The following is a 12,205-nucleotide window of genomic DNA, read 5'->3' as shown; positions in this document are numbered from 1 at the left end:
CACGGTGATGCAGGCGGTCGAGGCAGGACAATCTGTGGTGAGAATGACCCTTGGTATCGCAGCGATGTAGAAGATGAAGGCAGGACATTGTCAGAACATCACTTGATAGCACAAGGATAAAGGTGTGGAGGAAGCACATTCTGTGGTTAAAATGCCACTTTTTGTCACAGTGATGAAGGAAATCTAGATGGGGTATTTCGTGGTCAGAATGTCATTGTGATGAAGGAGGTGGAGGCAGGACATTCCATGGGCAGAATGCCACTTGCTGTCACCGTGAAGAAGGAGGTGGAGGCAGGACATTCCATGGGCAGAATGCCGCAGTGAAGAAGAGGTGGAGGCAGAACATTCTGTACCCGGAAAGCCACTTGATATCACAGTGATAAAGACGTGGAGGCAGCAGAATGCCACTTGATATCACAGTGATGATGGGGTGGAGGCAGGGTGCTCCATAGTCAGGATGCTACTTCATGCCACAGTGATGAAGAGGGTGGAGGCATTCCATTAGCAGAATGCCAATTCTGTCACAGTGATGAGCCTGTAACATGGGCAGAGTGTTACATGACTTGAAAAGTATATAAAAGTCTCTTTTGATTGCGATGAAGTCAGGATAATACTTTCGGTAATTTATAATTAAGCTTAAAGTCACCAAAAAAAAAAAATTTATAAATTTAAGAATATCTTCCCCGCTGTGTTGGAGGCAATAAAGGTGCTCAGGTACGGTTCTCCAGATATAACACATTAGATTACTGGAAAGGAATATTCCAATGAATGGGGAAACGTTTCAGTATAGCGAGCCATGCCCAAAGATCGCTGTCCTCCATCACACCCCTGAGGATATATTTCAAACAGAAACCATTATGCTCAAAGGCATTATTTTAAACCGAGACCATAACCTACCCGGCTGAGCTTGTCAAAAAGATTAATATCAAAAGAAATGCCCCATGCTAGTTCAGATACTTTAAAGAAACTTGAGAAAGTCTGGGAGATGTGGCCAAATATCAAAAAGTACCCATCAAACATTCTGAGCTCCTACAAATAAGGGTCATCAGTAGTCCAAAACGGGACCGTTCCTCCTAAAGACCAATACTTGGTGCGTATGTATACCAAATAGGACGCATCTCAGTTATGGACTCCGTAACACACATATGGTGTCTTTGTTCGGGGAATCCCTCTGGTGTCTTGGCTAACACGACATTAAACTGTTGTCATTGTACCAACTCCACATCTGTAATGCCCATTTTGCTCTAAAAACAGTGGCACCTAGGCCAGACTCTCCATTAAAGAGGTAAGGTAAGTGTCCAGAGCGCAAGTGAGAATAGGACTCATTTTCCGTGCTTCTGTCCTTGTGAAGAAGTGACTAGATGTTCCACAAGATCCCCAAACCTCTTCTTCCGGGGGTGTACTGCCACACTAAAGAGGAATTGCAGCCCCTTCCTCCCCCTCTCCACACCAAGGTCAAGTGAGGGGCAGATCTCAGATCTTCTGGGGAGGGGGCGATCTCAGATCTTCTAGGGGAGAGACAGATCTCAGATCTTCTAGGGGGGGACAGATCTCAGATCTTCTAGGGGGGGAAAGATCTCAGATCTTCTAGGGGGGAAAGATCTCAGATCTTCTAGGGGGGGCAGATCTCAGATCTTCTAGGGGGTTAGATCTCAGATCTTCTAGGGGGGTTAGATCTCAGATCTTCTAGGGGGGGACAGATCTTCTAGCGGGGGAACAGATCTCAGATCTTCTGGGATCCCCCCCCCACGAAGAGGAGGCCCACTGAAGTCATCAAGGGGGTAAAAGGCTCAAGCATCAAAGACTTTGGGTTAAAAAGGTGCAATTACAGAATTGTCTATGTGAATATTGGACAGTCCTTACGTCACTTTAGCTGTAAGGAATGCGGTGCTTCCTGTTTATACAATATGGATCCCAAGGTAGTTACAATGTATACGGCTTTTGTTTTGCTGCATCTCTGACGGGCAGACCGCGGTAAAGAATACATAACACGCTGGTGCTTCTGCTCCCACTCTGGTAGCCAAAGCTTGCGTAGAGGTAACTTTAGCTCTTGTTCACTGTTGCCATGGCAGCAAGGCTCCGTAGTCTCAGTTTAGTAAGCATATGTCCTTGACCTTAATTAAATAATTTTTGCTTTGAATCGACGCAGAACGCTACAAAAAAAACCCCAAACACTAAACGATTACATCTTTTATTGGGATGTCAGCTGTGGCTTGATTCCGACATAATTGATTATCTATTGACCACATTAACCCCTGAAATGTAGCTTTTTATTTAATTACGGTTAGGATTCGCCCCCACAGTGTAAATGGACCTGTTGGGGAGATTAGACATCTTCCTTGTAACCGGCCCATTGGCGAGCAGCACGCTAGGGGTCCTGATCACCCCAAAAGGTCCCTGGTTTAAGGGATTGACACTACAACCCCCCCCCCCCAAGTTCAACCTGCCACCGTGGGCCAGAATTTGTTGCTAATTGACAGAAATCGCACCAAAATAATACAATTAACATGTCTTTATGTGACTTGTAATAACTAATCAGATACGTCATTAACAGCAGATGTCATTAGTGCCTGCATGGTAGGGCCCACCTGAGCGCTATGAATCCTAGAAGCCCCCTTAAGACGCGCAGGGGCCAATGTTACGCCCCTGGCTGTATATATGGCCAAGTATCAGGGAGCAAGGATCGCCAGCTTTTTAATAGATGATGTCCCTTAACACTGGAGAATGAACTTGGTCTTGTCTCTACCACTTCTGCAAGGAGACTGCTCCATGCATCTACCACTCCCTCAGTAAAGTGAAACTTCCTTGCATTACATCTAAGCGTCTGACCCTATAGTTTTAGATGACGTCCTGTTCTAAAACGTCTCCACTTTTTAAATAATCTTCTCTCCCATACTTTACGTTACCATAGCAATAAGAATCACTTTTCAAACTTTGCACCAGAATATATACGTAATCCTACAAGATAACTACGTTACATATATACACATATTTATTTATATAATTATACTAATAATCAAATTATTATTCCGCATCACGTCAGGCCTGCGGACACTTGGTTGATGGGTGGTTTTGACTGAACTATTAGCGTCAATAATACATATTTTATATTATTATTAATAAAAATGGTGGTATGAGGTTCAGGCTACACATCATAAATTACGATTTTTCCCCTGAACAGAGGGCCCCATAAACAGGCCATTAATAGTTTCCAGAAATGTGTTACCATGGCTGCAGTAAAAATATGTCAGCATAAAGCACTATAACGCATGTGTTCCTGCGGCTGTTATACTTCACGCTACTCGTCTAGTTGTAATTTAGACGTACTGATATATGCAAATACACCTCGTTTGCATGCCATGACAGTTAATTGTATGTACAGGCATGAGAGGGTGGGGTTATGTAGGGTAATTCTAAAAGGTACGTGATGGAGCACAGCAAGGGTTAACAAGATGGCGCGCTATTGTTTTGCCCATAAACAAAATGGCGCTAACGACCTACCGCACCAGGGCTCAGTCACATGCTCCCTCCCGCCACTCCCGGCGCCTTTCCCCTGACCGCTCTTGGTTGTGCTTTCTATCCTCTACGCCGCAAACGAAAGCTGTTCTACATTCGGCCACTCCTCCCTCTTTGACTTGCTGAATCCCTCCAACAACAACCATAAGCCCCTCCTTATTCCTGGCGTCACCCAACCAATCAACGCTTGCCCTGGACGGCTGTTGCTTGACCCGCCTCTTCCATGGTCTCCTCTCCCGCCAAGCTCCTCCTGGTTGGTAACAGATTTCGTTTTCCATGAACTAAAGACACGCCCACTTTGGAACAGTCACCTCCCTTGGAGTGACATCTTCACAACATCCCCGCCTCTTTGTTCCGGCTGTTCCATTCACCTCCTACTGGTTTACATTGGGCTGTTCCGTTCACTAACGGCACTCCCTCCGCGCTGTTCCTGTTACCTCACTATCCTCCCTCTGTGCTGTTCCAAACACCTCACTTTCCACCCCCGCGCTGTTCCCAGCTTTGGCTCACCTCCCCTTGGTTTCGCTTTTCAAGATGGCCGCCGCATCAGCCCGGGGTGTCTCCGCGCTCCGTCGCTGCTGCCTCCTGGGACACCCGGTAAGCGACCAGCCTTTTCGCTATGTTTTCTTATCCGTGACCTCTCTCCGCTTCCTCCGTGTGTTGCTGCGGGCCGTTCCCGAGCTTTCGGGCTTCTCTTGGGGCCGCTTCCCGACCTCTTGCCAGGCCCTGGCCTGAGGCCTACGTCGTCTGAGCAAGCCGGGGACTCGCGTACTACTCTCACCCGGGGAGGGCTGACAGGGAGCCCCTGGTCCCTGGGATGCACACAGGCGGCATTATGGTTACACGCTGCTCTCTGTAGTGTTACCGAGCATCTCTATAACCCGCTAGCGGAGCAGCAGCTGCTGTAAATAATCTCCACACTGTGGCTGTGAGTGACTGCTGGTTTATATACCCAGCAGAGCTTCCTGATGAGCGGGGTAACGAGTGCGCTGCTTTCCACGATGATGCTGAGTATATCTGTGCATTGGGCTCGCTGGGCTGTGTAACGCTGCTCTGCTTCCCCCTGAAGCTGCTGTGCTGCAGACAGGGTCCCCCCTTTGTTGTGTTATTGTGTTCCGTCACATGTGTGTTCTGTGTGTGTGCGCTACGCTGGGTCTGGCCCGCTAACCCCTGATCCTATTGTATTCTTTCTGTAATTGGCACCGCTGGTGTGTTTCTGGGCCCACCTGTGCCATCTGTGTGTGTGTTCGTGCGCCCATCTGTGTTTTCCATCTGTCCATATGCATACCCATCTCAACTTTCATATCCGTGCCAATGCCGCATGTGCCTCTGCATGTGTAAACGCAGCGCGCGGGCGCCGACCGGCTAGGTACTCCGCTGCTCACCTGTTGCAAAGCCTGGCTTGTGCGTGCATGCTCCGAGGTGGATCACGTAACGCAGCTATTCCAAGGCTCGTGCTGTCTTTTCCTTTATTAATCCCTGGGATTGTGACACGTGTCACACGTGCTTCCTTTCTGCTGTGTGTACAAGCGATGTAAACAAATGCCGCGGCTCTTACGTGTGTTTGCCCCACGCAAAGTCTGTCCCCCCCCTGCGCTAACGCACCCCGCTCCACGCGTGTCCTGTGTTTGCGTGTCGTTAGGTGTTATTGCATGCTCTGGGTGTGAGTCTGCGCTACCCCTTATAGGTGAATGGTCTGCCTGCCGTGTTACGCTCTGAATTAACCCTTTCTAGGCTATTAGGTTGCAAAGTGCTAAAAAGAAAAAAAAAGTGATTTCTTGTGGCTTTCAAAGAGTTTTGGCGTTTGTCGTCTTGTAAACGTTGTCGATGCACCTTGCGAGTGCGAGCTGTTGGCGTTAGCCGAGACCCCCCCCCTGCGGCTGCGCGGAGAGCGCTCTCCTACGTGTCATTTTCTACCTGCTTGCGGACGGGAAAAACACTGGGAGCTCGGGGTGCGAGGACTTTGTGAGATGTAAATAAGGGAAATAAAATTCTGACTTAGTCTAAAACTAGAAGGTTAACTGCTTAGATGTAATCTAAAGTTTTACTTTACTGAAGAGGGTTGCGCCGCCTCCCAGCATAGGTGGTAGAGATGAGCACAGCAAGGGAATTTAAACCTACCGCTGTCAGATTCTACGTTTCTGCTGTGTTATGAGTGTTCTCATTGTAATCTCTTCACGGCATCTTCTGCAGGAGAAAGACATAAATGGCTACCAGTAGCCGAGCGTTCGCGGGAGAATAGCAGGCGTCCTAGAATAGGTAACCAGAAGTTATTTGGGTCCACCTGATCGCCGAGCCTCGGGGGCATGCCGGTGGGCCTGTGGGCCGGGTGGACATTGGCGTGCGTGTGATTATTGTTCATGCTAACTTTACAGTTGTGATAAATGAATAGGGGGGGGGGGTATTGTGATCTCCCGGCAACCATTGGCAATCAGGTAGAGCTTATCATTCATTTTTCTTCAGACTTGGTTTCTATCCGCCATAGAGCGATATATACTAGAGAAGTATTGGCGTCAGACAGCCTCGCTTATTGTTATTTGGCTTTTGTGTAATATTCTCTTAACTATTTGCTGTCGCTGCCTTTGTGTGATGTTCTTTTTTTTATTTTTTTTTTACCTTTCAGATGTGAACCAGTCCACCTTGGTAGTGTTTTAGAACTTGTACCCAGCAAATATTAGAAATCCTCTGTTGTTAACCCCCCCTCGGACTTTGGTGAGGCTGGTGTGACTGTAGTCTAGCATATGCTATGTTGAGCAAGCCTCCGGGCAGTGCCAGCCTCCTTTCCTCCCTCCAGGACCAGGGCTAAACCTCTATGGATATACAGTCATCATGGTGAAGCTGGCAAATCCTCTATACACGCAATGGATCCTGGAGGCCATCAGGAAGGTTAAGAAACAGAAGCAGCGCCCATCGGAGGAACGGCTTTGCAACGCGGTGTCCACGTCCCATGGTCTTGACCGGCACACGGTCTTGGAGCAGCTAGAGCTCAGTGTTAAGGATGGAACAGTTCTTAAGGTCTCCAATAAAGGGCAGAATTCTTACAAAGACCCCGATAACCCTGGGAGATTCGCAATGACTAAAACTACCAGGCATCACGGACGCCCGGAGGGTGTGGACTGGCATCGGCTCTTGAGGAGGGCACTGGAAGGCTTGTCCGAGCCGGGGGGCTCCTCTCTGAAGAGCGTCGAGCGGTTCCTGCGGAGCCAGAGGGACGTCGCCGCCGCCTTTGGGGGCAACACCGGCGCGGCGTTCCACCAGCAGCTGCGGCTTGCGGTCAAGCGGGCCCTGGGCCACGGAAGAATTGTCAAGGAAGGCTCGCTGTATAAGCTGAATGCCAAGGCGGTAGAGAGCAGGCACGGGTGGGAGTCCCTGGCCTCGCTGCCCCCTGTATGTCTGCTCCCTCATGAAAAGGACAAGGTAAGCTGATTCCTCCTTGAAGATTTGTGCGTTAAACCAGCAAAAGCGATACTAGCCGTATTGGCGTTTGTTTAACTGACCTCCAGACACGCAGGTCTATTTACTAAAGTGTGAGTGTGCAGGTGAGTGGAGCTTCCGGCTCTCTGATTTCATTTAATGTTATGAAGGTTCAACCCCCTGCGTGTGTAGCCCCCCCCCACCCCCTGCGTGTGTAGCCCCCCCACCCCCTGCGTGTGTAGCCCCCCCCACCCCCTGCGTGTGTAGCCCCCCCACCCCCTGCGTGTGTAGCCCCCCCACCCCCTGCGTGTGTAGCCCCCCCCACCCCCTGCGTGTGTAGCCCCCCCACCCCCTGCGTGTGTAGCCCCCCCACCCCCTGCGTGTGTAGCCCCCCCACCCCCTGCGTGTGTAGCCCCCCCACCCCCTGCGTGTGTAGCCCCCCCCACCCTGTGTAATGCATAGTTCCTTCAGTGAACTAAACAATGCAATATGCAGGGCACACTATGTCCGGCTCGCGTAGGCCTTTTAATAAGGTGAAAACTTTTCTTCCTTAAACGAATGCTTTAAGGAAAGGGGTTTATTCGCTGAATCTCCGGTTGAGCTGAAACGTTCCCCCCGTTGCTCGGCGGGGTATTATGAAGGGACTGCGGCGGGGCTTTGTCCTGCCACACGGGCCGTTGGTGATACACGGCGATGTCCCGCTGAAGCGTTAACCACGGATCGCGCCGTGTCTGCTGCTCTTCATACGGTGTTAAGACACGCTGGTGGTTTTGTTGGTAAACTCCGCGGGGAGAATTCCAGTGAACGCAAGCGGTCTGCGTGGGTCGGGGGAACGTCTGGTGTTGAGCGGCGCGTGAGAAGCCGGCTTCGCGGTTACCGGGTCCGTTGAACGCTGCTTTCCGCGAATGTAATGGTTTGTAAAACTATACTGAGAATAAGTTCGCAGCCTGTGTTCTTCTGCAACGCTGGCGAGTCCGGTACGCGGGAAACTCGAGTCGCTTAATGGATTCGTGTGACTTGGGCTGGCGGGGGTTGGCGACAGGTGTTTCTCCAGATGTTGAGCCGTCCCCGGAGAAAATATGCCTTTCGGATTGGCTGAATCCGGTGGCTGGAATCGCGCCCGGGGAGCGCGGGGAAGGGACGTGGCTCGGCCAAATCTACAAAAAAAAACACCCGCGCTGTAATAAATACAGATTTAAGGTAACATTTATTCTGATGCTAACGACCTGTTTTTGTGTAAAAATAATAATAATAAAATAAAATGTGAATCATGTCTGGAGAAAAATGATGTTAAGGGAAAAGTTTACTAATTAGTTGAAAGGTTAATGGAACCGTCTGTGCCCGACTACGTTATATATGTTATATATATTATAATGTTATAAGAATTCTCTGGTGAAAATGTAATGATTATTCGCATCATGTAGCCGACCCGTTTCGTTCATTTGTTTGCCGTTTAGATGGTCGAGCCCCACAGAAGGCTCGCCGGCAGCGAAGGAGTTTTAAGCCTCGGCCGAGCTCTCTGTTTGCAGAATTTGCGTTCTCGTTTCCGTTGCGTGATGCACGTCGCGCGTGGCTGCCGGCACATGGATGATCGTTACCGTGTTATGAAACCATTGAATAAATAACTGATGGAATGAGTTGTGCTGGATATTGAAGGGAATGGGACCGTTCCTGCTATGCTGTTTAGTAATCGGGAGTCTCTCTGCTTTTACTTCTTTATTCTGTTCCGGCGGGATCACGTGGAGTGTCGCCGGCCGATTAGTAGTATGCCTGACCTTTCCCAGCAGGGTTGTTGCAACCTGATAATTAACGGCTGTATGGGCTCTGGTATTGTCTTCCAACCCGCATAGCCACCTCTGCTTATTGGGTATAGCTGTGGACCGCTTGCCCCTTGGGAACGGAGAGGTGAAGATGTTGCTGTAATTCAGGGATATTTGCCCCTCCGGGGGCAGTATTGTTGGGTGCAGACGATGGCCACGGTAATGTGGATTTGGATGTACTCTGGGGTAGCGGAACGCACCTCTGTCACGATACGGGCATCGAGGAGCTTGCAGGCATCTCTTTCAGACCTTAAACTTGGCCTGAGCAGTTCGGTGGAACCATTGCACAAAAGAGAAATGCGGCGCCCCCGGGGGGCCGTAGCCGAGTCTATCCAATCTGTTTACGGTATGTAGACCGGCAGGGTCAGACTCTGACCGGCCTCCGCTTGATGAATCCAATGGGTTCTCTGATGGCATGAAGCCGGTATCGGAGTTCTGCCGGCAGTAACTTGGTACGTCGGGCTCCGGGTTGGTCCGTGCACGGCCCCCTGTGCCGCTAGTAGATTGTAATTCTGCGTGCGCTTCTCCTGTTATCTGTGAATCCGCGCTCCTGGATCCTCCCGTTACCGGGAATCCCGATCCTTTGTATTTCTCCTGTGATTGATGATCAGATAAATGCTTGTTTAACCGAAGCGTTTGAAGTTTTATGTCCGGCTCTTTAAACCCTCGTCTGCTCAGCAATGCAGCGCCCGCTACCCGCACCCGGCAGTTACCTCGCTAGGATACCCCGTTGTACAGCGCCGTGGCATATGAAGGCACTATATAAAAATAAAATGCTTCTTCATTTTAGGAGACTGGCTTCTTTTTTTCCCCCCTCTTGGTAGAAAGTTAGCAATAGTGTTAAACATCTCCGTCCTGGCAATAATTAAATAATTCAGCCGGGGGTATTTTTTCTGCACCACTGGAGTGGGGCAAACAAAGGTTTGACTATAAAGTAACCCAAAAGGCCATAAGCGGCAGCGTTTTAGGGGTCATGAACGTCGTGCGCAAGCCCTGCTGCGCCCGGTGAGCGGTTAAAGCAAACGACTTTAACGGAAGCAGCTGGCGGCTCTTCTGCCCGGGGCGCGCGGCGCTCCTCGCTGTAACCCCAGGGGCCACGATGTGCGGTCGGTTTCGGTGTAATGTAAAGGTATGGGGAAAGATGCATTGAACCCCCTAAGCGTAGGGATGGTGTATAATGTAAAATTCTCGCCATTCCCCGTCACCGTGCGAGCCGCAAGCGGTTGCCGGCTGTGATAGCGCTGCGAGTCACTTATCGGTCACTAAGAGTCAGAAGCCTCTCGCTGACCCTCTTCCAGCGCGGCTTTATCTCCTGTAGTATCAGTGAAGAGGAGGCTGTCGGATCGATGCGAGGGACAGGCTCGTCGCTGGTGTGCGCGATGGAGACGTTTCGTTTCCCGCTCCGGCGCGGCTGCTGGTAGACGAGCTGCCGGAGATCTGTGTGCATCGACGCTGCAGATCGCCCCCCCCCCCGCGAGGGTAACAACAGCTGGTTTGATGTCTGCCCCGCTGCTGGCCCTGGCGTGAAAGGAGCAGCACTGGGGCCCACGGGCATGACCAGCAGCTAGACCATCACTGGGCTTGGGGGCACCTTGGCCATCGGGTCGCTGTTAGGCTTGTAGCTTATTTCGTTTTATGAGCGGGGCTTTGGGGCATTTAATACAAAAATGTCCGCCTGGGGAAGCATGCGGATTATTTAGCGGTTTTCTCTTGTTTCGTTGCCTTCTTTGCTGTAAAAGCGCAGCTAGATTTTCTCTGCTTGGCGGCAGCTGGAAACCGGGGGGCCGAAAGCATATTTTTTTTATTTTTTTAACCCCTGCAGCAACAGCAGGGGTTTAAGCGCACGGCGGCGTTCGGATCCCGCTCAGGTAGGTAGTGCTTGCAGCGAGCGAGCGGCGTCCTTGCGTGTTATTTATAGCCTCTCTGCGGTCTCTGCTCGCTGTGTTTATAGAACGTCACCGATTGAGAGACACTTCCCTGCTCCAGCCTCCTCCAGACATCTGTTTTATTGGGCTTTCTTGTTCGCTGCCTACGTGTTCAGCCGCTGGCTTTTAGGAGCAAAATGCGTCCTCGCCAAATAACTGTCCCCCCCCCCCCGGCAACCTGCTGGAGATGCTCCTGAGCTTAATCGTGGCCTCGTCACGAAGGAATTAACGCGCTGAAAGGACATCTCCGACACGAGCAATAAAGCTGCTGTATTTATTATAGCACCATCATATTCCGGAGCGCTGTACAGCGGGTAGACGGGGCGTGACAAGTAGTAGACTAGAGGTATAGACTGTATGATTATGCAGATTCAGCAGTGTTATTTTGGCTTGATAGAGGAAGGTTAGTATATATGCGATGAACGCAGTTCTCCTATTATAATGTCCAGGGATTGGCAAACTGTAGGTCGCCGTGGCAAATAGAAGCCACTTCTGGGCGCCCAGGGCTGTGTGGGACAAGTGGGTTAAAAACTGGCTGGCACTGCCATATTGAACCCGGCACCCTACACATCACAGCGCCCAGTGTGGTCAAGTACTGCACATCAGAGTCAGTGTATATGTATAGTGCTGGAGTATCAGTGTGTGTATGTATAGTGCTGGAGTATCAGTGTGTGTATATGTATAGTGCTGGAGTATTAGTGTGTGTATATGTATAGTGCTGGAGTATCAGTGTGTGTATATGTATAGTGCTGTAGTATCAGTGTGTGTATATGTATAGTGCTGGAGTCGGTGTGTATATGTATAGTGCTGGAGTATCAGTGTGTGTATATGTATAGTGCTGGAGTATCAGTGTGTGTATATGTATAGTGCTGGAGTATCAGTGTGTGTGTATATGTATAGTGCTGGAGTATTAGTGTGTGTATATGTATAGTGCTGGAGTATTAGTGTGTGTATATGTATAGTGCTGGAGTATTAGTGTGTGTGTATATGTATAGTGCTGGAGTATTAGTGTGTGTATATGTATAGAGCTGGAGTATTAGTGTGTGTATATGTATAGAGCTGGAGTATTAGTGTGTGTATATGTATAGTGCTGGAGTATCAGTGTGTGTATGTGTATAGTGCTGGAGTATCAGTGTGTGTGTATATGTATAGTGCTGGAGTATCAGTGTGTGTATGTGTATAGTGCTGGAGTATCAATGTGTGTATATGTATAGAGCTGGAGTATCAGTGTGTGTATATGTATAGTGCTGGAGTATCAGTGTGTGTGTATGTATAGTGCTGTAGTATCAGTGTGTGTGTATGTATAGTGCTGGAGTATCAGTGTGTGTATATGTATAGTGCTGGAGTATCAGTGTGTGTATATGTATACTGCTGGAGTATCAGTGTGTGTATATGTATAGTGCTGGAGTATCAGTGTGTGTATATGTATAGTGCTGTAGTATTAGTGTGTGTATATGTATAGTGCTGGAGTATCAGTGTGTGTATATGTATAGTGCTGGAGTATCAGTGTGTGTATATGTATAGTGCTGG

At 49.6% G+C, this 12,205-nt stretch overlaps 1 protein-coding gene across 3 annotated transcripts in view; it reads left to right on the top strand.

Moving 5' to 3' along the window:
• Positions 1–4,045: 4,045 nt before the first annotated feature.
• KAT6A (lysine acetyltransferase 6A) overlaps positions 4,046–12,205 on the top strand; it is a 28,229-nt gene continuing 20,069 nt past the window's right edge. For 2 of the 3 annotated variants that reach the window (XM_053463025.1, XM_053463024.1), the window contains exons 1-2: positions 4,046–4,113; positions 6,140–6,933. In XM_053463025.1, coding sequence (XP_053319000.1) covers positions 6,346–6,933 — 588 coding nt within the window. In that variant the 5' untranslated portion in view covers positions 4,046–4,113; positions 6,140–6,345. The remainder of the gene's footprint in view (positions 4,114–6,139; positions 6,934–12,205) is intronic. The other variant, XM_053463026.1, reaches the window with a different exon arrangement.

This window comes from Spea bombifrons, chromosome 4 (assembly GCF_027358695.1).
Source record: "Spea bombifrons isolate aSpeBom1 chromosome 4, aSpeBom1.2.pri, whole genome shotgun sequence".
Lineage (NCBI taxonomy): Eukaryota > Metazoa > Chordata > Amphibia > Anura > Pelobatidae > Spea > Spea bombifrons.
Note: the sequence above shows the minus strand (reverse complement) of the source record. Positions and strands in the feature narration are given on the sequence as shown.